The 26211-nt window shown below is 41.9% G+C and overlaps 1 protein-coding gene across 4 annotated transcripts; it reads left to right on the plus strand.

Annotated features, from left to right (window-relative positions):
* Positions 1-153: 153 nt before the first annotated feature.
* On the plus strand, positions 154-21366 carry CDK7 (cyclin dependent kinase 7). Of its 4 annotated transcripts, none has more exons than XM_072359123.1 (12): positions 154-216; positions 561-620; positions 1437-1470; positions 2970-3037; positions 6218-6286; positions 7894-8004; positions 9974-10092; positions 10731-10830; positions 13749-13835; positions 17363-17512; positions 18235-18382; positions 19206-21366. In XM_072359123.1, exons 1-12 carry the CDS (start codon positions 190-192, stop codon positions 19208-19210), a joined length of 978 nt encoding a protein of 325 aa, XP_072215224.1. In that variant the 5' UTR covers positions 154-189; the 3' UTR covers positions 19211-21366. The 4 variants fall into 4 exon arrangements, with proteins under 4 accessions (XP_072215224.1, XP_072215223.1, XP_072215222.1 ...); XM_072359122.1 differs by having other exon boundaries at positions 187-216; positions 21157-21366; XM_072359121.1 differs by having other exon boundaries at positions 213-380.
* Positions 21367-26211: the final 4845 nt, after the last annotated feature.

Consider the following 26211-nt stretch of genomic DNA (forward strand, 5'->3'; position numbering starts at 1 on the left):
TTAACACAGAGAGCAACTCCCCTGCTCCTCCTTCCTTGTCTACCTCTTCTAAAAACCACCTAACCCTCAACCGCGGTACTCCACCCGGGCTATTCGTCCCACCACGGCCCGCAGCCGGCGCAGTGCCCGCCTCCGATCTGACGCCATAAGGATGCGCAGCGCGAGGCGGAAGGGGCGGCCGCGCCGGTGATGTCACGGCTCGCGGCGGCTGTGCAGGTAGGCGGGTCGGGAGGCGGGCGCTGGTAAAGAGCAGTGGCTGCTCTTCCGCTGTGTCTTGTCCTGCGGCCTTGGGGCCGCGTTGCCTTTTCCTTATGGCGACCATAGATGTGCGGGCTCGTGCTAAGCGCTACGAGAAGCTGGACTTCTTAGGGGAGGGACAGGTGAGCGGCTGGTGCGTGCGGTGTGGCCGCCGGGGCCCTCTGAGGGGCGGCCGGGGTGCGGGAGGGCGCGTGGCTGGCCGGGCCGCTCGCATGCCCACCCACCGTAGTGACTGTGGAGCAGGCCGGGGCTGTGGGCTGCCCTGCCGCCGTGGTCACGCGTGTCTTTCTCTCTCTCTTTAGTTCGCTACTGTGTATAAGGCAAAGGACAAGAACACGGGACAGATCGTTGCTATCAAAAAGGTGAGTGTTGGAACACCCCGCTGTGGTGTCACTGGGAGCCTTGTCTTGCACGGTGCTTCTGTGAACAGCTGTCGTGGGTAGAGTGTAAGGGTTCATAGAATTGTTATGTTGGAAAAGAAAACAAAGATCATGTAGTCCATGGGTGCCCAGCCTTAATGTTTGCCTGTGCCGCATTGGGTGAGGTGGAATTGTGCTGGACTGAAAACAGTGCCTCCATTTTACTTCTGTGGAAACTGTAGCAGATAGAGCAAGCTCTAAGCTACCAAGAACTATTTTTCAGCAGAGACGCCACCGTTAAATAGACATTTTCACTAGCAATGAGCTAAAGCCTGCATGCTGCACTGCCATAAATCTGTACGAGTGGAGGTGACTTGCTGTTGCTGTCACCTGTGCTGAAATTCATCACCCGCTACCTCACTGTGCTCACACTTACTGTTTAATTCCCATAAATGTTCAGCAAGTTTCTATGAATGTCATTAGGTGCCATTCTTCTGCATGGAGAAATTCAGCAACACACCTTTCCTTCCTCTGCGCTTCCATGTCAGATGTCATTTTCTCTGAGTACCCCCCTGCTGCCCTCTTGTCAGATGGCAACAACATTTAATGGGAAGGTTCTGCCTCTTACTGCCTTGCTAGCATCCACTTCTGACATTGTAGACTACTTACATAGGAGGCATTACTTTCAGAGCAGCCCTTGTAAGATATTCAGTATTGTTAATGTATTTTAATGAACTCATTTTAATCTTTTACTTTTTTTTAATTAAACGACTAAACTGTTGGGGCCTGTGACCTGACCTTATATGTGCTTATTTTCAGATTAAACTGGGACATCGATCAGAAGCTAAAGATGGTAAGTATTAAAACAAGTTCATGCTGTCTAAGCTGTCTTTGTTTATTTTGTTTCTGCTGATTGGGCGATTGATTCCTTCCCAACCTAGAGGGACAGAAAAAATAACATATCATGCTGTATGTCTAACTGTGCATATATGACTGTTTAGGTGGAACCTGAACACAAGTATAGCATGGAATAATGATATTTGTGATGCTTAGATGTGTCTCTGTGTGTTAATTGCTCAAGGGAGGTGAGAGTGCTTGTCTTTGTTTTCATGTGATTGATGCTGGGACAAAAATAAGTAAAAACAAGGTACTAAAAATCTTTTCTTTGTGTAAATGTGCTTGTTTTGTTTTTGAGAAATTATTTTCATGCAGTAGTGTCTTTTGATCAGATGCTCTGACCAGCCACGTGCATTCAGGCATCAATGTTGCAAACAAAACCCAATAATCTTGGTCTTTGCTTTCTGCCTATCTGGCGCAATAGAATGTGGTAGCATGTGTGTATCTGCCATCCTTTGGAGATACCTCACCAGGTATCACAGAGCTGTGATTCACCTGGCCTTCGCCAGACTAATGTCCTTTAAGGACAGTCATCATTTATGGCCTGCAGCCATGCTTTAAGAAAGCAGCAATCATGTCTGGTTTCCTTGTGCTCATCGGGTTGCATACTTTTTTTCTGAATATAAAAAATATGCCCAAGTGAAAGCAGATGTCTCTTTTTTTTTTTCTAAAGAAGGAATTAAAATAGGCAGTGTAGACTAATCCATCAAAATCTTTGCACCCAAATATTTGCTGGAATCTTCTCTGTTGAATGAAAACACCGCGGGAATAACACTGTTTTTCAGCTCACATGTAGTCAAAACTTCTTGCACAACATAATGCAGTAGTGTTTTCTTGCCAGTAAGTTGTATGAGCCATGCATACCAGCCTTTTTTTGAGAGAGGAGTTGTTACTGGTGTGCAGGGTTTAATGGGATGCAGTGTGGATGGCCATTGAAGTTCCTGCCCCAGGCTTTTCTTTATGAAATCTGTCTGTTAGAGGATTTGTGTCAGGGTGAGCAACATCTGGCCGCTACTTTTTGTGTCATAATATAACTATGTAGAAAATGATTTTTCTTACTCTTCTATCTGAAATAGCTTCTTTCCAAAAGTCAAGTTCACTGTGCCTCCCTCTGGAAATGATGCATTATAGAACTGAAATTTCCAGGATGTAATTTTAAGACAAAATCTAAGCTTGCTATAACCTGGAAACTACTTTTCTAGGCTTGTAGAACAGATCATTTTAGCCAAAGGGATGTATATTTTGCTTTATAATCTATATATTCTAGTTATTATGCATATCTTGCCTGCAGCAAAATATGTATCTGTGACAGTCTGCTTGGCTTTAACAAATACATGAGTGCTGAGAAAAAGGATTGTAATATTAAGTAATCAACGAACAACAGAATAAGAGGTTTTTTTGCTGGAGTTTCATTTGAAATTTTTAATTTTATTCTGTTTAATTTTTTCAATATAGGAATCAACAGAACAGCTCTCAGAGAGATAAAGTTGTTACAGGAACTAAGCCACCCGAATATTATCGGTGTAAGTAAAATGAATTTTTTGCTGCAGAGACTAGCTTCAGAGCAGGTAAAACTGCACTGGGAAAGGGATCTGGAACAAGGGATCTGAAGTAAAAAAGGCTGCGCTTGTGCTGGGGAACTGCCAGCATGTGGATGGGCTCCTAATTCAGCAAGGGTGTAGCTGGCACATTAGCGGCACAGTTTAAACACTAGTCCTTATTGTTTGCACCTGATAATAAGCTTAAAGTAGCCTCGGGGGATCTACCAGGTGACTAATCGTTGTTGCTGCCCACTGAGAATGGGGAGGTTCAGTGAGTGAGTGCAGCCCACACTGCCCATACAGTTGTGTGGTGAAGAATGTAAATATTGTCTGTCTGCGCTCAGGAGACTAGCTTTCCTCTTGGAAAGTCTCTGGGACTGCAGGCCCATGTTCTCTATCAGAAAGTGGGTTTATTCCAAAAGGACTTTGGCAACCCAGACAGAGGGCCTGCCCAGAAATGTAGCTGTTCAGGTCTCTGGCTGCAGGGAGTGCCTGAGCCTGCTGCTGCCCAGGTAGAGTGGCAGGGATTCCACCTGTGTGAGGTGTGAGCAGGTGGATGAGCTGCTCAGCCTGGTGGTGGAGCTCAAGGAAGAGGTGTGGAGACTGAGGACCATCAGGGAGTGTGAGCAGAAGATCCACTGGTGGAGTGACTAGCTGGTGTACCAGAGGAGTTACCCCCAGAAGAGTGGTTGACCCCCTGCCGTGTTACAGTTGTACAGACCTTACTGAGTAGGACTGGAAGAGAGTCTTGATTTGGCATCACAGGAGCCCCCCTGCCTGCCACTTCCCCAACTCCCTCTAAGTGGAAGGTTTGAGATACTGGAAATTGAATGGGAGGGTGAGTGGGGAGGTGATGAAGGATCTGCCTAGGAGGGAGCCTAAGGCAAGGCAGTCAGCCCCATGCCTTGAGACTTCTTCTGTCAGGAAAGAAAGAAAAATGGTCGTGGTAGGTGACTCCCTTCTCAGAGGAATGGAGGACCCCATATGCAGAACGGACCCAAACCATCAGGAAGCGTGCTGAATTCCTGGGGCCCGAGTCAGGGATATAACAAGGAAACTCCCAAAGCTGGTTAGGTCCACTGATTATTTTCCACTACTCATAGTTCAGGTGGGCAGTGATGAAATTGCTCAGAGAAGCCTACAAGCTATGAAAAGAGATTTCAGGAGGGGTTTAAGGGTGTTTGATTTGTTTTGTGTTGTTGTTGTTGCTTTTGTTTTGTTTTTTGTTCTATACCTTCAGGGGCAGTGAGGGTCATGGAGCAGGCTTGGAAAGCACAAACAGGGAATAATTGTCTCAGTGGGTGGTGTCAAGCCAGAAACTTTGGGTTCTTTGAGCATGGGGCAGTTTGCTCAGCCCCTGGTCTGTTGTCCATGAATGGAACCCTCCTCTCTTAAAGGGGGCAACAAATCCTAGCACAGGAGCTAGCAGGGCTTATTGAAAGAACTTTAAGATAGCTACAATGGGGGAGGGGGACAAAATGAGGCTCACAACAGATGAGCACAGGGGAGCAGTGCTTGAGCTGGGGATGAGGCAGATGGCTTGGCCGAAGTGTGTCTACACCAATGCATGCAGCATGGGCAACAAGCAGGAGCTGGAAGCATCAGGCAAGCTATGACCTAGATGCTATTAGCAAAACCCGGTGGGACTACTCCCATGACTGAAGTGCTGTGACGCATGGCTACAAGCTCTTCAGAAGGGATAGATGAGGAAGGAAGGGTGGTGGTGTGGCCCTTTAAATTAAAGACTGTTTTGAAGTTGAAGAGCTTGGGGTTGGGAATGATAAAGTTGAGCGTCTGTGGGTAAGGATTGGGGTGTCAACAGTTTACCTTGGCAATGGGGAGGCCTGTAGGGGTGGCATCTTGGTGGGGGTCTGTTATAGACTGCCTACTCAGGATGAAGTGATGGATGAGGCATTCTATGAGCAGCTTGCCAAAGACGCATGATTGCTAGCACTTGTTCTCTTGGGAGACCTCAGCTTCCCTGTAGAAGGAAATCTATGCTTGTTCACGCAAAACATACTGACTCTTTCAAGTTTACTTCCACAGACACTGCAGAAGCAGATATATCACCAGTATGAAAAGGAATTTGGCAAATTCGCAATCATTCATTAATGCAGGAGGGCAGAAGTTCTGTATAGCAGTTAAGCTTGGGTAGAGGGTAAAGGGACAAGGTGTGCTTTGGAATATCCATCAAAATCAAAATTAGCGTGAACTTAGAAGTGCTGGTGGATGGGAAGCTGGACATGAGCCAGCAATGTGCCCTCACAGCCCAGAAAGCCAACTCTGTCCTGGGCCGCATCAAAGAAGTGTGGCCAGCAGGGTGAGGGAGGTGATCCTGCCCCTCTAGTCTGGGCTCTGCTTTCCTTGATTACTGCATTCAGATGTGGAGTACTAGAGAGACATGGACCTGCTCAAAGGAGGGCCAAAAAAAAGATCCAAGAGGTTGAACTTCTCTGCTATGAGGACAGGCTGAAAGTGCTGGGGCTGTTCATCCTGGAGAAGGCTCAGGGGACACCTGATAGGGGTCTTTCAGTATCTAGAGAGGGGCTGTAAGAAGGAAGGAGGCAGACTCCTGGGTCTGTTGTGGTAGAACTGAAGGAAGTGGTTTCAGAATAAAAGGGGAGATTTAGATTGGACATAAGGAAAAAAATTTGTGCAGTGAGGGTAGTAAGGCACTGGCACAGGTTGCCTAGAGATGTCCCATCCCCTGAAACATTCAAAATTAGGATGAATGGGGCTCTTAGAAACTAGATCTAGCTGTGTATGTCCCTTTTCATTGCACCACCTCAATTGTGAGATTCCATGAACTTGAGATTTTTAATTCTAGGATGGAGAGGTAGTTGTATAAAATATTACCAGGTAATGCAGACTTCTTGGCTATTGAGTTAAGAAGCTATATTGAGTAATTTTTGTGTTGCAGATTGGAGAACTGCAACAATACTATTGCATAGGGGTTACATTAAAGAAAATTGGAGTCAAGACAGAACTGTGAAATCAGTCCCATACTTTCCTCTTGATGATGACGTCTAGGCAGTAGGTAGCCCTGTGCCTGTCTGTCTCTGCCAGTAAATTGAAAATGCACGTGCAAACTAAAGTAGAATGGAATTTTGGAAGACGGGAATTGTGAGAGTATAGTTCATCATAGCATATTTTGTTTTACAGCTTCTAGATGCATTTGGACACAAATCTAATATTAGCTTGGTATTTGATTTCATGGAAACAGACCTTGAGGTAAGTCAGATTAAGATAACTTCCTATTTCAGTATCTTCAAATACACTTTGAAAATGCATTTTGAAAAATATATTTTCATAGCCTTACTGTTACTGTGGTGTTTTGGTTTTTTTTTATTTCTTTTTTAGAAAGTTGTCTCATTCTTTCATTATGTAATTTAAGATCATACCTCTAAAAGAGTTGGAATTGTGAGACAGTATTTTCAACTGAAAATGCCTTTAAAGTACTTTCTGTCAGCACCGTTATCAAGAAACGGATTATGTTTACTATATTAGTTTTCTAGGGCTTCAGTCAGAGCATAGAACCACTGATCATAAGCCAGGATCTCAGAATGCAATTGCTAAGCACAGTAACATAAAACATGCTCAAGTAAGTGTGATATTATTCAAGTATGCCAAGTAATGATCTGACTAGAAGTCACATACTCCTGAACCCTTCTTTTAAATTTGACAGTGGCGTGTGCTTGCAGTCCTGAATCTTACAGACATTTCATTAGCTTGTTATTTGCTAGTATCTTTTTATTGAATACTTTAGTGCAGATTCTTCATTTTGGATGAGAAGACATTTTGGGTGACTGTCATGTCAAATCTGTATATGCACATGTTGTCCATACTCTGGAAGAAATTAACCCATTATACATATGCCAAAGACATTGGAGTTCACATTTAAAATATTAAAGGAAAGCATTGACGAGTTTTCTGAAACCCAGAGGAGTATAAGACTGAAGTTTTGGTGTTTTTGTTTGTTTGTTTGTTTTGCTTATAGAAGCAATGAATACACCTTCTAGAGGATTCATTCACTGTTTACTTAGGAACTATGTAGTATTTCATCAGTGTGTGGAGACAGGATAAGGGGAAACAGACAGAAACTGGAGCATGCATAGGAAGTTCCGCACGAATGTGCACAAGAACTTCTTTACAGTGAGGGTGACTGAGCACTGGAACAGGCTGCCCAGGGAGGTGGTGGAGTCTCCTTCTCTGGAGATATTCAAGACCTGTGCGACCTGGTTTAGGGAACCTGCTTTGGCAGGGGGGTTGGACTCGGTGGTCTCTGGAGGTCCCTTCCAACCCCTGTGATTCTGAGATTTAGAAATCAAGAAAGTATGCTCTATAGTGAGGAATTAAATACTCAGTAACATGATGCAGAGCAGTTATTCATGTTGTGGTATCATTCAGAAGCCTTCATTAGGGACTAAATCCTGCTGTGATTAGACATATGCTGCATATTGGAAATTCTTTATATAGTTTTAGATAAAATTGTATTTAGATAAAATTGTATTTCTTGCCAATTTTTTAAATGTGCTGCTTATGCCAAATTCACAATAGACCATCAGGGCTTCTTACTCCAGTTCTGATCTCTAGATCTATAGACCTGTGGGGTTTTTTTGTTTTGGGGTTTTTTTTGTTATTGTTTATGGGTTTGTTGGGTTTTTGTTGTGGGTTGTTTTATTTTTTTTTCCTTTTGGAGAAAGGGTGTGAAGAGTAGAGTACGTGTAGCTACAAATTCCAGCTTTATCCTAAAGTATAAGCTAACTTTTGAGTTGAATAATTTTGCATTATAAGCTTTTGTGCTTTTCAGTCTACCCATACCAATCTAACACTTGCAGGTTATTATAAAGGATACTAGTATTGTGTTAACACAGTCTCACATCAAAGCGTATATGCTGATGACACTCCAGGGATTAGAGTATTTACATCAACAGTGGATTCTACACAGGGTAAGCATGCTCTAAATGCCTTTATTCCTATAGCAAATATCACTTTTTATTGAATTAGTCTGAAAACTAGCTTTCATTGGTTTGGAATGCATAGGGTTGCAATAGTGGTAATTGCAACACTGGAAATGTTAAGAATTATAAGCATCTACACAATAGATGCCAGTATGTGTAAATCATTCCATAAATAGTGCTTTCTATTAATTCTTATGGAAACTACAGTACAAAAAGCACAATAGCTCTATAAGGCAGAACAAACTCTCAGCTACAAAACGGTGTTTTTCAACATAGTCAGCAACATTTTCATCAGCAAGGAACAAGAGCCTGCATACCACATTCATAAAAACCTGCACCAGCACCCACTGTCTTTACTGGTGAAACACACCACCCATCTCTTCACTGTGTTCACATCCACTGTTTGGTATCCGTAAACATTCAGCAAATATCAGTGAGAATATTCATTTTCTTTCCACATGGAAGGATTCAGTTCCACAGCTTTGCTTCATTTGCACTTCCATGTCAGATGCTGTTTTGTCAGACCGTCTCTCTGCTGCCATCTGTGTCACGTTGCAACAGAACATAATGAGATGTTGGTGGGTTGGTTCAACCTCTCCTGCCATGCCACCAACATTTGCATCTGACACTGGGCTAACATACAAAACAGAAGGTGTTACTTTCTGAGCAGCTGCAGTGTTTTAGGCACAGACTCAGATGTGAACGATCCAAATTGTTTATTACAAGTTGTCACATCCCATATACACCTCCACAAGTTTTTGTTTTCTAACTTTCCCATCCGACCTTACAACTTTCCCAACCACCTTTACATGTCAACAAGGCATTCTACAAAGCACTTTTCAACTGTCCCTGTGAGCACATATCCAGTCAGAGCTGTGAGTCCCTTCTCCTTCTAGAGGTGTCCTTGGTTCTCATGCTGTTTATCTTGCTCCACAGCTGCTGCTCTGAACAGCTTTTCTTGTATTCCCACAAGCAGCCCTTGCTGAAGTGTCTCAAGTGAGACTTTTGGTTAGAATTGTGATCTAGTCTGGCTTAGATGAAGTTAGCTTTCTACACAGGAGTTTTCATGATGCTCTGTTTTGAATTTGTAGTTTAAAACAATGGCGTTTTTCTATCCGTTGAACACTGCTTGCACATTGTCAAGCCTTTTTCCGCTCTGCCTCTAACCCAGCAAATCTGCTTGGAGTGGGCCAGAAATTGGAAAGGGATGCAGCACTTGGGACAGCTGACCCAAGTGGCCCCAAAAAATGCTGCCAGCGGTACAACAGTGTAAAATAATAATAATGATAAATAACAATGCTGGGATATAAGTAAATCTTTAGTCTTCCAAGGTGGCTGCTGCTGAGAGGCTGTTTAGGCATCAGTCTCTGCTTGTGGGGGGTGATAAGTGAATTCCTTTGAGTCCCTTGTTTTTTGGGTTTTATTTGGTTTTTTGTTTTCCTCCTTTTCACCTGTTAAACCACCTTTATATCAATTTTATATCAGTCCATTTATTTTCTTGCTACTTCTGTCTCACTTGTGTGTGAGGAGTTGGCAGTGCAAGCAATGGTTACGTGCCTGCTGGCTGTGGCCAACCCACAACACTGTTGCTGTATTGAACTATACCAGTCCCATGACATCTCCAGCTGTCATTAAAATTAGGGATTATATTATTCTTTTTTTCAGCAGTGCAGTAAGACAGAACTAATGTTCCTGCAGCGAAGCAAACACCTACCATGAGTCCATGTTTTTGAGCTCTGGAAATTAAATAGCATAGTATTCAAATTGAGATGTCTGATTATTTTTTATTTTCATTTATGTGGAGATTATGTCTTGTTTGTTTTCTTCATCACAGCATAATAAATCAAAGTAAGAGTAGGTTTTAGAATACTGCTACTGTACTGTTGCTGAAACGTTCTCTGTATGTCTGTTTTTATTAACTATGACAGGATTCCTTTTTTGCTTTCTGCACTGACAGGATCTTAAACCAAATAATTTGTTGTTAGATGAAAATGGTGTTTTGAAATTAGCTGACTTTGGCTTGGCAAAGTCTTTTGGAAGCCCAAATAGAGTTTACACACACCAAGTAGTAACAAGGTAAGACATTTCTTAGATTGATGGTAACTATTACGTGCTATCTTGTGAAATACACCATGTTAAAACAATATGTTTAAAGTTTGGTTTCTAGCCCAAGTGCTATGATTATAGTGGCAAAAAGTTTCATAACAGAAAGCATAATAAAGTGCTTTTTAATGCAGTTAAAAATGCATTTTTTTAATGCATTTCAAATGCAGTGTATATCTTGCCCACAGATTCAAATAATTGCTGCCGGGATGTATTTTGCACAAAATTAATCTATAAGTCTGTTGCTAGTAATGTTTTTGAAAGCTGGAAGGAATTCTGTCTTAAAGTAACATTTATTAAAGATAAATTTAAAGAAAGCAATGTTTTGTAACATGCAAGCCTCCCTTTATGTGCTTTTTCCTTTGTGTATCTGCAGCCCTGTTTGCCAATTAACTCTGCTTGAACTGTAATAGAACTGTGGTTATGCATAGCCCCGTGATGTGCAATGCAGTGCTTTAAAAACTTAAATAAATAAATCTGTGGCTCTCTAATGTTTGAAAAATACACAGGCAAGAGCAGAATTCTTTTTGTAATTATTGCACTGCTGCAGCATGCAGCACTTGGCATCAAGTGAAACCAGGATGCTTTCCTAAAACAGTTTTTCTGTTCAGGTGGTACCGATCCCCAGAACTACTGTTTGGAGCTAGAATGTATGGAGTCGGTGTTGATATGTGGGCTGTTGGTTGTATTCTAGCTGAGTTGCTTCTCAGGGTAAGTCTCCAAATGTAAGCATTTTTATTTGTTCTTCAGTGCATCTTAGATGTGAGTTTCTTCTGCCCTGCAGTACCGTCACCAATAAAACGTTAAGCTACTTCCTTGGAGGTAATGAAAGGGAGCAGGGAAGGAACACCTTCCAAAAGTTTGCTACCTGTAAGGAAATGGAATTTTTCACATAACCTTTACAAATATTGGAAATCTTAAAGAGTAGCTAGGCAAAAAAGTACAACAAAGTGTCACAGCTCTGCCTTGGGGAAGGTGAGTAAAGAGTTACTCTTCCAGTCCTCTTGGTGTTTCCCTTTCATGCAGCCATTCATCAGTTTTCATTTATGATATTTCCAGAAAATCTGGCATCTCTTGTTTTTCATAAACTATTTCCCAATAATTGGGAAAAATTACCATATCAACTGTGGATTTATTTGTAATAAGCTGAAAATTTACTGTAGTTGTTGTAAACTGTGACCAGTTCACAGACTGAAGTGAAGCTGTAGATGGTCAAGATTATATAATGTTACTCCTATGTAAAATGCACAGGTTTAATCATCCATAAATAGGCTTTATAGAAGTAAGCAGTCTGTTATGTAGCTCTTCTGAAGACATGGAAGTAGGAAGTGAAGGTGGGGGAAACATGGGCGAAAGTATGAAGTAGCCTGCAGTATAACTTTCCAAATAAGCAGATTTATGCACTTTACTTTAAGTGTATGGTGTATTATGAATCAGATTAGGGAATTAGTCTGTCTGAAAACACCAGGGAATATAACATTTGCCTTTTCTGATTTATCATACGTACAGGTGTGCCAGTGTAAGTTCAGAATGGAAATATAGAGTGGTTGCTTAAGAAGCGCCAGTAGTGTATGCATAAACATAGATTAGACCACAGGTGTCCAACCTTTTGGCTTGCCTGGGCCATGTTGAGTGAACAGGGATTTTTCAGTGTGGAATGTGTTGCACCTCTTGCTTCATCTGCATTTGTGTCAGATGCCATTTTGTCATAGTGCCCCTCTGCTGCTGTCTGTCACACAGCGACATGTAATGAAATACTGGTGGAAAGGTTCAGCCTCTACTGCCATACCACCACCATCTGCCTCTGACTTTGTGGGCCAACATAACAAAATAAAAGGCATTACTTTTGGAGCAGCTGTCATAAAATATATAGTTAATGCATGTGAGTAACAGAACTTATTATTTAATATTCCTTATTAAAACCTAAAAAGAGCATCAACAACATTGACCTAGTGAAACATTTGACTTTGCCTTTGTGCATTAGCCTAGTCTGATAGCAATGGTTGCAATTCTTAGTGAGTTGCATAGGTGTTCGTCAGAAATTGTTATGAAATTTTACTCTTTCTGTGCTTCATCCTTGAAAACAGTTGTTCACAAATATGTATGTACTGCCAAAAAGCAACGGTGTGTTAGTGAGGTGTGATTGTGAAGAGAGGAGATAATTCTCTCTGGTAAACTGGGGCTTCTTGAGGTACGACAGAGATGTAATCACGTTTTCATTCAAGTTGAATATCTGATTACAGTTCTAAGGAATCCATTTGAAAATTTGCAGGTAATATATTTATGTTGATTGAAAATGGAACTACAGATATACCAAACAGTTGGTGATTTTTCCAGCAGCCTTGAAACCTATTCTCAGATTTCTTTACCAAAATGGAAAGCACAGCTGCATGTATTTTTGCTGTTCACAGAACTGTTTTTAAGCAGTATATCTCAGTACATAAAATATTTGCCTTAATTTGAGTTAACTTGAGCCTTAATTGCACCGTGCCCTGACTCCACCCCTAGCAGTGCCATTTGTGCACTGCTGTTTGGTTGCTGTGGGCAGTGGTTGCAGGCCAGAGGCTGAGCTGGGCTACTCAGGAGGGCAGAGCCACTGCTATGATGGCACAGGGCAGGGAATGGCTGTAGGGTGGGCTGGGCCAGGTCATGTGTGGGCTGCAGGTTGGATGTGCCTGGATTAGACCCTCTGAAGTTGAAGTTGTGCACATTATGAGAAAGTTAGAAAGCAAGGACATTATTTAATTCTATTACTTTTTTTTTTTTTTTTTTAAAGTGTTTATGGCAAGGTTTTATCACTATGATAGTTTTAAATGTATCTGTCTCTTTTTTCTTCCTGGGTGTACTGGATGGAGGGACAGTGAAATTTCTGGGAGCTTTACAAATGCTCTTCAGAGATATTCAGTAGGCTTTCAGGGCACCAAAGTTGAGTGCTCTGCCTTACGAGGGTGTTCATTATGCTCTTTCTGTCCTAATTATTAAAATACTTGCCTCTAACTTTAGTTTGGTTCACAAAGTCCCTTTTTTTTCTTTCACTGTGTGCCTGTTGCATGAATGACAACTCAAACTGGACAGACGTCCCTTTTTTTCTGTTTTCTGCCTAGCTTTGTTGACATCTGACATTTGTTAGACAGTTTCATCCTTTATGGGTATGAATCAGTATCATTTATCTTGCTGTTCTTTCATTCTTCTGTTCTTGATTCTCACTTTTGTAAGCCTGTTGCAATCCACATTAATGATTGCAGTGTCATGTAATGTCACCTCTCTTGAGTTTTGTAGGCTCTGGAAGGATCATTGTGAGCAGCAGACTGTAAATGTACAGCTCAGGTGTAAAACAACCTAGCTTGATAAAAGGAAGAGTCTATGTTAGTGTTGTAGAGGTTTTAATGTCATGTTTAGTTCTGTTCTGTCAAGTTAGTAATGCTAAGCCTGGGTTACAAGAAACATTCAAAGTCTATGTGGATGTCACTATAGAGCATAAAATGTTCAGTGTACTTTGTTGTGGGCACCTGGTTTAAAAGATGTTTCATTTTGAATGCATAATGCAATTATGAGGAGCCACTCTAAGTTACTTTCTAGAATTAAGTGTAGAATTGATTTAAATCAGTAACGTTGTTTCCTTCTTCCAGGTTCCTTTTTTGCCAGGAGACTCTGATCTTGACCAGCTGACAAGGATTTTTGAAACACTGGGTACTCCAACAGAAGAACAGTGGCCTGTGAGTCTTCCTGTTTAACACTCTGACTTCAGTTTTACTTGGTGCCATCTCTATTTTGCTTTTGAAATTAAATTAAAGAATGCATCAGAATATTTGAGTAAGATCTAAAATGCAGCTGCCTCTCTCACAATGAAAGAGGATAAGCAACTGAGATTTCTTTGCTACCTCAGCAAATGTCTAATCATTACAACAGTATTGTTTGCATCAAGCAGCAGTTAAGAGACATCTTAGTTTCCTTTCTTGGTCCACAGTTTCCTATGACTGTTGGTATGAAATAGATATTGATTGCTTAATGTTCTTGAGATGCTTGATACCTTCATATTTTAACCTGGGAGGCTTTAATTGCTTTCAAAATTGGGAGCAATTCACAGGACCTTAAGTTGGGCTGTCCAGGTTTTTGTTTTGGGATCCAGTGAAAGACAGAATAACAGTATTTCTAAAACATGTATGATTACCTGTCTCTGCTCAGTCAGAGTAGCTAGGTGTTGTCAGTCATGCCAGGGCACTGCTTTTTCAGTATAGGCTATTTATGCCCAAAAATACAGTCTGTACTTTTTGCTGGAATCTGTGATCAGATTTCAGATTGCAAAATGAGCATCTGGGCATTTGCTTCTGAAATCTCCTTGGTATCACATAGCATATTTGCAATCCGGATTAAGAAGTACACTTGTGATAGCACTTCATTACAGCAGTTAGGTGCATGCTTGTGGAAGAATATGTACAGATGCTTGTGATTCCTATATTAGCATTGCCTTGACTTTCAACATATCAAGGTCAACATATAAAGGTCTGTGTGTTACTTTTTCACAAGTTCCCTTTCTGGTAGCCTTCAGATTTTCCCAGCAGATACTGCCACCAGAGAACCATGTGGTGGCTCTAATTTCTCTATATTAGAATGCATGCTTTTAACACAGGCTGTATTAAAAGTCTGATCTCTACTACAGCTTCATATTCTCTGGCTTTTGGCTAATTCTTTTTGCTAGGGAGACGGATTAGGCTTTGCATTCAAGTTATGCACAGTATTTCTAAGAAAGTTAACAGATTGTTGTTGTCACTCTGAATTTTTCTAATCAAAGCTGCTAAGGAACAGGCAATTCCCTCTGTTAAACAATTGCATGCAATCAGTTAAGACAACCGCTACAGGACCAGGGCAGGTCATAATGCTGTGTACCATATTCCACTTCTGAGACCAGAGGTGACAGAGGCAAATTGGAAGCTTGGTTACAGTGACACCAGACCAAATTTATCTGAGAATAACAGGCCACAGTAACAAATGCAAATCAGTAGTGCAGTTATACAGATTGAGTTGACAGTAAACCCAGTCATTAACATTGGGTCAAATATAGTATCATAGTACCCAGTGGCCTGTAAAGCTGTGACCATCAGCGGTAGGCTGACAAGAATTTTAGATGAGCTGACAAGTTTGAAGAGTTCCAGACTGCATGACTGGAGTATCCTCTTTTGTTAATGAGTTGGGAAATCACTCTCTGGAGTCATAGAATCATAGAATGGCCTGGGTTGAAAAGGACCATCTAGTTGCAACCCCCTTCTATGTGCAGGGTTCCCAACCACCAGATCAGGCTGTCAGAGCCACATCCAGCCTAGCCTTGAATGCCTCCAGGCATGGGGCATCCAAAACCTCCTTGGCTAACCTGTTCCAGTGTGTCACCACCCTCTGGGTCAAAAACTTCCTAATGTCTAACCTAAATCTCCACTGTCTTAATTTAAACCGTTTCCCCTTGTTCTATCACTGTCTGCCCTTGTAAACAGCCATTCCTGTTTATATGTTCACTTCAAGTACTGGAAGACCACAATGAGGTCTCCCCGGAGCCTTCTCTTCTCCAGGCTGAACAATCCCAGTTCCCTCAACTTTCTGTCATAGGAGAGGTACCTCAGCTCTCTGATTATCTTAGTGACGCTCCTCTGGAGCCACTCCAAGAGCTCCACTTCCTTCCTGTACTGTGGGCCTCAGGCCTGGACACTGAATTCTAGATGGGGCCTCACAAGCACTGAGTAGAGGGGGACAATCACCTCCCTCTCCCTGCTGGCCACCCCGGAACACAGTTGGTCTTCTGGGCTGCAGGCTCACACTGCTGGCTCATGTCCAGCTTCTTGTCCACCAGCACCCCCAAGTCCTTCTCCATGGGGCTGCTCTAAAGGAGTTTTTTCAGGAGTCTGTATAAATACCTGGGGTTGTCCCAACCCAAGTGCAGCACCTTGCACTTGGCCTTACTGAACCTCATTAGGTATCCATGGGCCCACTTCTGCAGCCTTTCCAGGTCCCTCTGTATGGCTTCCCTTCTCTCCAATGTATCGACTGCACCACTCAGCTTGCTGTTGTCTGCAAACCTGCTGAAGATTCCATTGTCTGCGTCATTAATAAAAATGTTGAAGAGCACCAGTCCCAAGACCGACCCCTGAGGGATCGGGGGTTATCATATCGTACAACTGCTCCTCCTGTATGCCAGTTCTCCTTTGTATGAGTGGTGCTTGGATGTTGTCTCAGCTCCATGGTCACCAAATGGATCTATAGCCATGTGAAAAAAATTTTTGTAAGGCAGTACTAGCCCACGCATTTCTGTTATGCTAAGATTCTAAAGGAAAGGTGCAAAGGTTTTTTGCAGTGGTATTTCCTTGTTCTTGGGAGGTGAGAAAAGAAGACAGGCAATTCATTAGCACAACAGAGATAATGCATTCCCAAATTTATTTCCAAACCTCTTATTTTTCAAGTATTGAAACCCTTACTGTCAAAGTTGTAACTGATTGCACACATACAGAGTGTTATGTTTAGCTTGAATAAATTTAATGAATCTATTTACTGAAATATGTTGATTTAAATGTCAGTAAGTATTTTAAACCTTTTAGGTAACTGTCTGTAACTGGTTTGGTTTTATGATGAAATTTGAACACAAGAGGTTGGGTTTTTTGTATCTAAGGGAAGAAAAAATGCCGTTCATCTTTTGTTTAACTGGTTTTGCCTTCCTTCCCTGTAGTCCACAAATAGAACATACATCTCAAAAAGTAGCTCAAAATGCTAATGGTGGACAACAAACTCTGAGAGGACGGTATCTTGCCAGGAGGAAATGCACATTGGCTCCTCTGTGAATCTCGTCTCTTCTGCCATTTGCTAGTTTTACTTTGTCTGCGCTCACTGTAAAGTTCCTCCATGCTTCCTTTGTTAATTTTGTTTCCTGTTGTACTACTCACTACTCAAGCAAGAGTATGAAAGATTACTTGGTAATGGATACTGTGTCAATTCTTTTTTTAGAATCTACATATTACATAATAGTATAATTACATATTACATAGCATATAATATAATAGCATAATTACATATTACATAATAGCATCTACAACAGAGTAATTTCTGTGACCTGTTATTCCTACGCTCAGTGACCAGATATTAACAGGGTGTCTTGAAGAATGGTTAGCTTCTGCTGTGGATACAGCTATGTGAAGTTCTTTGTCTGTGAAAAGCTAAGCTCTTTCAATCTTGAAAAATAGATATCCCATTCTTGTCTTTGTAGGGGATGACAAGTCTTCCAGATTACATCACATTTAAGCCTTTCCCTGGAATGCCTCTTCAGCATATCTTCAGTGCAGCTGGTGATGATTTACTTAGTCTTCTACAAGGATTATTTACATTTGATCCTTGTTCTAGAATTACGGCCACTCAGGTATAGTACACTTGTTTGTGCCCTAGTATCATAGTATCATCATGGTATCGTGCGAGTTGGAAGGGACCTTAGAGATCATCGAGTCCAACACCCGGGATTCGAGCCCTCTAGTGTAGCAGAGCGGCAGTTATCCACTTGTGCCACAGGGGGGATTCGAACCCGGGCCTCCAGTGTTGCAAGCAGCGGTTCTAACACCGTGCACCACCGGGGGCACTAGTGTTCATTAATGTACTATTAAATATCACATAAATGTGTTCTGAAGCTAAGAAGCCAGGTTTGAAATGAAATATCATATAGTTCTGTCTGTAAACTGTATACTGTAAACATAGCTCCCACGTTTTATACAGAGAACTTTGAAATAATGCTCTCTGATAATCCCCATTCCCAACTGTGTAGCCAAGGTAGACAACTAAATAGCGTGTAAGCCGGACTGTCATATTCAGTATTCAAAATTCAGTTACATACTTGCAACATAAATCATAACATAGAATGTTTTATTCCCTGCTTTTAAAATGTTTTCATCCTTAATTCATTCAGTCTCCATTTAATTTAAACTTTTCTGGTTCTCTTTTAAAATGGGCATCTCGTGATTTAAGCCATCATCTTGATCTGTATTTCAGTTTCCATTTTACTTGAGTAAAATTGATTTCAGTTCTGATGCTTACACTAATTACTCTTTTTTTTCTTTTTTTTTTTTTTTCTTTTTTGCTGTGATTATGAAGGCATTGAAACAGAAGTATTTCAGTAATCATCCAGCACCCACTCCAGGAAATCTGCTACCCAGACCCAACTGTGCTGTGGAAGCTGTAAAGGAGCAGCAACATGCACTTTTGAATTTAAAAAGGAAACGAGCAGAGGGAATGGACCAAGGTAATTTATTAATGTTTCACCTGTTTTAAAATGGGAACTCAGAGGGAAAACTGTACTTTGAGTATTTCAGAATGTAAAAACTCTCTGAATGGATAATATCCCTGGGCACCAGGACCATCTGGAGTCCTTTAGGATTTATGTGTTAGGATAAACACTTGAAGGTGGTGAGGATGGTTAATTCTATGATCTAACAGAACTGGTACCAGAAAGGCTCTTTTATTATGCTTAGTGATCTGTTAATTAGAAGAAATGTCTTAATACCGTTAATCTAATGAGGTGTGGTATCATCTACTAAATTAGAGGCTATCAGACTTCTTGTTTCTCAAGCAAACAAGAAGATTCTTAGTGAGTTAATCAACTTCATATAACATTAAAAAAAAAACCAAAAACGGGGGGGGAGAAATAAGAAAGAAATATGGTATTTCTTTTAGGTGATAGATTAGAGAATGCAAATCAGATTTAGAGAGATTGCTGCTATCTCCCTTGGACTAAGCAAGCTGTTATGACCATGCTGGGTAAGGAGGATCTCCATACACTACAGTGATCCTTTTAAGAAGCAAGTCTATCCCCTAACGTGCATTTCTGTATGAAACCTCCAGTTTTCCTCAAACAGTAGCACATGCTTCATACCTTCATAGCCAGAAAAGCTTTGTGGGCTCAACAGCTGACATCTGACAATAAACTGGTCAGCCCTTCTAGCAGAGAGACAAACAGTTCTAAAGCTTGGAGTTTGTCATCTTGGCAGCAGGAATTTGCTAGATAATAGCAATTAGGTTAGGTTAATGGTTAGATAGTAGGTTAATACCAGTTTTGTTTTTACCAGGATGAGGCTGTTTCAATACAAGAGTGTGATATCTTGCTGGAACGGAGATGCTTCCATGAAAATGCATTTCCTCGTGAGCTCAGATGGACAACTAAATTATTAAAGTTCATCTTACTGTTTAAGCACTCAGACCCATTGTGTTTTAGACTCTGTCAAATTACAAGTAAAATGCATTAGTTCGTTGGCTTAATTTTTTCTTTGAAATTAGAATCTTTAATCTGTTAACTATTTGCATGCTCTTTGCTGACCTCAGTACCATGGGTCAGCTGCCATGTGGAAACTTGTCAAGTACCATGAGTAATTAATTAAAGTCATTAGTTGAAGCTCTTTATCTCTTGCAACACCATGTGAGTGTCTGCAATTAGCGTTCTGAGGTCCATGTCCCTAGAATGTACCAATTAGCCAAAGAACAGGAAAGATGAATAAATGTTTTTGAGTTTTGCCATTTAGCTGTTTGAAATCTTGCATTTGTCAATAAGCACAGTTTCCAGAGCCATGTCAGAACCACAACATTAATTGCTGTAACATCTTCACAAAAGTCTGAAAAGTAGTTTCATTTGCTTCAAGTGCCTGCTGAAGCATATCGGAGAATTAGGTTCTGTTGCTGACAGAAAAGGGATGTATCAAAAGGGTAGATCTTACAGTCCCAAACAACACAGCAAAAGAGAAGAGCCAGTGTTAGAGCTTGCAGATCTACTATCCTGGATTTCATGTGACATCCTTATGTGGCACAATCAACTAAAGTCGAGATGAAGTTAAAGCGAATATTGGAAGAACAGCTCTGTAGCCTTTTTTATAAATACAATTAGAAGCGCAGTATCTTCTTATTGCTGTTGAGGGTGGAAATGTGCAAAAGTCGTTTCAAAGTAATTCCTTGAAATTCTTAGGCTTTTCCATGCTTGTGTCTTGCACAGTACCTTTCTCAGCCCTGTAGAGGTAGCACTCCAGAAACTGAGTAGCCTAAATTGGGAAGCGGTGGATACCCTTTTATAAGTTTTATCATCAGAGGCTGTCTGCAAGAGTGTACTTAGGCCATCCCTGTGAACTGCTGCTTTTTCACAAGGAAAAGACACTGTAGGCTTGGGGAGCACTCACCAAACTTAAATGTGCAGCAGCTGTACTTTTCAAATTAAAAAAATATAAATGTCTACATTGCCAAGGGAAAATCAGCAGTACATGGCTGGTTTCCTGTGCTGTTCTGCACTGGCTTGAAAAAATATAAATCAGCCTATTAATATCTAAAGTTAGACGCATCTGTAATTTGGGTGTTTGCTTAAGGTTTGTGGGAATTATTCGTTGTTCATTTATTTTAGAGGACACTTGCTTAAAGGACGTGTAAAAATTGTTGGATCCTCCTATAGGAAACTTGGTATCCATTCCAGAAGGCAGCAGTGGTTTATTCTATGAGGATTATAAATAAGCAGTACATGAATAAATTAGAGTGCAAGAGGTATGTTAGTATCAGAGAAGTGCTGCTGCCCTCATTTCTGCAGTTGATGCTAACAGAAACATGAAGAATGAGTCATAGACTTAAAAGGGCTGTTACCTCTTGCAGACAGTTCTGCTGGGTATGACAGCATGCGAGAAAGATCATTGAGTGTACAGGTGATAGGGCAGGGCTGTATGAGAACAGAATGCTTTTCTTAGGCTCAAATGTAGCTTTAACTGGCTAACTTTTCCATGAAAGAGAAATACTCAAGTGTATCCCAAATGCAATTAATAACTATGGAATTTGGGTCTTATTTGGAATATACCTATTGATGCAGCTCAGCCTGGATTCTAGCGCTCTCCTGTGGGTTTACTGAAAATGGTTATGTACAACTGCTGCAGCAAACAGCGTTAACTATCTCTGGGTAGATGGATCTGAACAGTAGTATTAAACGAGTGCAAAAGCCTTGAGGAGGGCTGTCAGCACCTTTACTGTGGTAACAATGTGATTTACACTTTTCAGGATTACCAAAAAAATTGATTTTTTGATTGCTCTGGATGGTGGATGAAAATGACAGCTCAAATGACCTGAGTCCCAGCCTTGAGAAACGCTGTAATAGTCACTCGAAGGTTATTCCTAGAATATATTAATATGTTAAATGCTATTGTAATATTTTTATTAATAGAACAGAAGTTTTAATATTTCTTTAATAAAATGCAGCATCAAAATACCAAGATGGTTCCTCTCTCTGGTTTGCTGTCTCATTGTTTTGAGGTAGAAGTCTAAACCATCTGCGTGCCAATTTTGCAGACCCTTGGTGTTCCATTTATGTTGAGTCGCATGCTGTCCTTTACTGACACTCACCCTTGGGAGGAAGGTAGCAAACTCAGCCTCCTCACCTGGAGCTTAAATGTACATGACTGACTGCCCTCATAACGTGTGCTGGAAAAAACTATCACACTAAGACAGAAAGCTTTTTGTTTCGGTACATATACCAGTGTAACAACTTAGTTTGCATGTGCTCTCTCAGACAACGTGCCTTAAGAATTTCAAAGGATACACCCACAGTACTGAAAACAGTATGATGCTTAGAATGACCGTGAAGTTGGTGTTTGGGTTTTTTCCCCCACACATTCCAGCCTTCCAGGACAAATTGCCTGGGTGCATATAAATAGTGTTTTCTTCACAGCCTCAAGATTGCAATTAGAAATAGAGGGAGACCCAGTTTGGGAAACTATACCAGGCCTCCTGACAATGTGTGGCTGTTGAACGTTTTTTGCAGTGCAGAGACTGAGTTTAGCTCTGTTCCAAAGTGTTTGGTGGGCAACCAGACTTTTCCAGTGGAAAGAAACAAGCCCATAGGTGCCATAATGCAGCTTAATTGCATGCTCACCACTGTGCAGTGGATCTCAGGGATGCCTGGTGAGGCGCTGTTGTTTTCCCACCTATGATCTGCTTTTAGCATTCTATCTTCTAACACATGTAGGTTGCCATGAAAGTGATGTCTCCTGTGGAAGACTACTCACTGCACACTATGCTACACTGCTGTAGTTTCTGTGGAAACCATATATAAAAATGTGTATATATATATACATGTAAAGAGCACATTAACACCATTTGAAAGATCAAATTTACAGCTACAGAACACTGTTTTTCATCATAGTTACCACCACTGTGCATTTTCACCAGCAATGAAGAGGAATCTGCATGCTATTGTAGAAATCTGCACCCGCAGAGGCAGCCTACTGTTTTGCAGCTGTTATGATGTGTCATTGCTAGAAAATGTTGCCCATGCAGTTCATCTTCCATCGTTTCAAACAGATGGGAGTCAGAAGGTGCCAAATCCAAACTGTACAGCAGGTGGGGTAGGAGAGTCTAACCAAGACTGGCAGTTTTCTACATGGTTGTCAAACTGGTATGGGGCCTGTTGTTACCGTGATACAAGAGAAAGGTTATCTTCCTCCCTGGTATGACTGGAAGTTTGAGCCTTCAAGTTAGTCAGTGTCTCAATGTAGCAATTAGAGTTGATGGTTTGGGCTCCAGAAAATCCAGAGGGATCATCCCCATTCCTATCCCAGAAGATACTACACATCACATTACCTGCCAAGGGCTGCATCTTCAATGTTGTCTATGGTGGGGAATTCAAGTGTTGCCTCTCTACAAGCTGCTGTTTTGACTCCCAGCTCATAGTGGTGACAACACATCTCTGGTGGTGATACAATCACCAGAAAACATTCACCTTCAGCCTCGTATTGGTTCAGTATGATCTGAAAAACTTTATTTCTGTTTTTTCTGTACCCATGTGAGCATTCGTGAGACCTGCCTGGCACAAACTTCACAGTATTCCAGTGTTGCCACCACTGTTTCCAACACACTGAAGCTGATTTTCAGATCTGTACACAGTTCCCTGGTCTTAACCCACCAATTTGAGCGGATGAGCTGATGGAGACACTCAATATTTTGTGGTGTGGCGGCTGTGCGTGGCTGTCTGGAATGTGCCTTGTCCTTCACATCACTGTCACCACTGCTGAAAGTCACCACCCACCTCCTCACCGTGCACACATGCACTGTTCAATCACAGTATCATAGAGTCACAGAATGGTTTGGGTTGGAAGGGACCTTTAAGATCACCTAGTTCCAATCCCCTGCTGTAGGTAAAGGCACCTCCTTCTAGACCAGGCTGCTGACAGCCCCATCCAGCCTGGCCTTGGGGGCACCCACAACCTCACTGGGCAACCTGTTCCAGTGTCTCATCACCCTCACAGTAAGAATTTCTCCCTAATATCCAGTCTAAAACTACCCTCTTCCAGATTAAAACCATTTCTCCTCATTCTGTTGCTACATGCCCTCATAAAATGTCCCTCCTTGTTGCAGGCTAGCAACATGACACAGGGTTCTCATGCAAAAGATTCCACTTTATTTTCCCAAGCAAGCTATTTATATTCTAACACACATATTCGGTACATTTCCACTAACAATCTGTTGACTAGAAAGCAAGCAAGTTTTGTAACAAATCTTCGTAATAGCAGCAAGTTTATCTTACACTTAGCTGCAAAACATCCCTTTTATTCCCTCTTTCTTTTTCCCAGAGGCTCATTATCAGCAAATTGGCATTCAAAGAGGTCAAACTGACCTCTCCATCCCCTACACCTCCCTGGCTTTCCTGTAGGCCCCTTTCAGGTACTGGAAGGTTGCTATAAGTTCTCCTTGGAGCCTTCTCATCTCCATACTGAAAAGCCCCAGCTCTCTCAGCCTGTTTTCAGAGGGGAGGTGCTCCAGCCCTCTAATCATCTTTGTGGCCGTTCCTGGGATCTGTTCCGACAACTCCATGTCCTTCTTGTCATGGCAGCTCCAGAACTGGACGCAGTACTCCAGGTGTGATCTCACATGAGCAGAGAGATAGAATCGCCTCTCTCAACCTGCTGGTCACACTTCTCTTGATGCAGCCCAGGGTACAGTTGGCCTTCTGGGCTGCAAACACACATTGCAGTCCCCCAGTATTCTTCTGCAGAAGCTGGCAGCCTGTGACTTGGACAGGTACACTCTTGGCTGGGTGAGGAACTGGCTGGAGGGCTGGGCCCAGGGAGTGGTGGTGAATGGAGCTAAATCCAGCTGGCGACCAGTCACGAGTGGTGTTCCCCAGGGGTCAGTGCTGGGGCCTGTCCTCTTCATTATTTTATTGATGACCTGGATGAGGGCATTGAGTGCACCCTCAGTAAGTTCGCAGATGACACCAAATTGGCTGGGAGTGTGGATCTGCCTGGGGGTAGCGAGGCCCTGCAGAGGGATCTGGACAGGTTGGGGAGCTGGGCTGAAGCCAATGGAATGAGGTTCAACAAGACCAAATGCCGGGTCCTGCACTTTGGCTACAACAACCCCGGTGGATGCTACAGGCTTGGGGCGGAGTGGCTGGAGGACTGTGTGGAGGAAATGGACCTGGGGGTACTGATTGATGCATGGCTGAACATGAGCCGACAGTGTGCCCAGCACTAATCCCTCATCACTGGTCTTCACTTGGACACTGAACTGTTGATCACAGCTCTGTGTTCATGACCATCCAGCCAATTCCTTGCCCAACAAGTGCTCCGTCCATCAAATCCATTTTCCTCCAGTTTGGCAAGCAGGATGTCATGCAGGACAGTGTCAGACTCTTTGCACAAGTCCAGGTAAATGACATCAGTTGCTCTTCCTTTACCCACTGACAGTGTAACTCCATCATAAAAGGCCAGCAGGTTTGTCAGGCATGATTTGCCCGTGGTGAAGTCATGTTGGTTACTACTGATCGCCTTATCTTTATTTTCCAAGTGCCTTAGCAGGGCCCTCAGGAGGATCTGCTCCAAAGATCTTGCCAGCACAGAAGTGAAAATGCCTGGGCAGTACTTACCTTGATCTTTTTTTTACCTATTGAAAATGGGGTTACTCTTTCCCTTTTCCAATCAGTACAGACACCCATATACACTCTGCGAGCATCTTCAAATGTCAGTTGTTGGAAGTGACCTCCTGGGAAACTGTCTTTAGGGGCAAAGGAAAGGAACAGAGCTGGCAGCACTCTTAGGAACATCTTCCTGAGAGCACAAGAGATCTCCATCCGCCAGCATAAGAAATCAGGCAGAGGAGGCAGGAAACCAGCATGGCTGAACAAGGACCTGCAGAGACAGTAGAAATGGGGTGGGTGACCTGGAAGGAATCTAGGGATGTTGTCAGGATGTGCAGGGATGGGATCAGGAAAGCCAAGGTGTGGATGGGATTAAGCTTGGCAAGAGATGTAAAAAACAGGAAGGGTTTATTTACTTACATTGGTCATGGGACAGTCAAAGAAGAGTGTACTCCCTCTGATAAATGAAAAGGGAAATCTGTCCCTTTTCCTTGGGACTTGTCAGCTGCTCTGGGCAGCCTGCTCCAGTATGAAGCCTTCTGTGTCATGAACAAAAACTGCCTTGCTTTTGATAGATGATAGATAGATAGATAGATAGATAGATAGATAGATAGATAGATAGATAGATAGATAGATAGATAGATAGATAGATAGATAGATAGATATAGAGTGTATGTACACCACAATAAGATAAACCATCAGCACAAGGGTTTTTGTTAGTTATTCTTTTATTCCAGGCTTTGGAATAGTTTCACTTAGCTTTTGTGACTTCAGTCAGAATTCTGGAAGGAATATTTAGGTCATCTGGTAGCTATAGCTTAATATGCAATTAGTCATCTGAATACTGTTTGTGACAAGCTTGCTTTGCAGGCTTTCAATCATGCAAATCACACTTCAGCTTTAACTATATTTTATCATGCCAGCTCATTGAGTATTTAGCTGTTGCAACCTGCTTGGCTTCTGTTCAGAATGGCAACAATTAAGTATGATTTATTTTGAGCTTGCAGTGTGCTCACTTATACAAATGTCTATCTTGTACACTTGTGCAAACTGGAATATAATCTAAATGCTTCCTCTCTTGGATTGAGACCATTTTCCTATTTTCTGTCTGTTTGCTTGTTTGGTTGGTTGTTTGGTTTGGTTTTCTTTTAGTTGTGAACCACTACTGTTTCCTCCTGAATTTTAGTAGTTTTCTTTGCAAA

Source organism: Excalfactoria chinensis, chromosome Z (assembly GCF_039878825.1).
Source record: "Excalfactoria chinensis isolate bCotChi1 chromosome Z, bCotChi1.hap2, whole genome shotgun sequence".
NCBI lineage: Eukaryota > Metazoa > Chordata > Aves > Galliformes > Phasianidae > Excalfactoria > Excalfactoria chinensis.

What these genes read in the sequence shown, in the direction of transcription:
- CDK7 (XM_072359120.1), top strand. Translation starts at nt 312, where the DNA reads ATGGCGACCATAGATGTGCGGGCTCGTGCTAAGCGCTACGAGAAGCTG. An exon ending in AGATCGTTGCTATCAAAAAG is followed by an intron (nt 621 to 1,436) that starts GTGAGTGTTGGA and finishes GCTTATTTTCAG; the next exon opens with ATTAAACTGGGACATCGATC. An exon ending in ACACACCAAGTAGTAACAAG is followed by an intron (nt 10,093 to 10,730) that starts GTAAGACATTTC and finishes TTTTCTGTTCAG; the next exon opens with GTGGTACCGATCCCCAGAAC.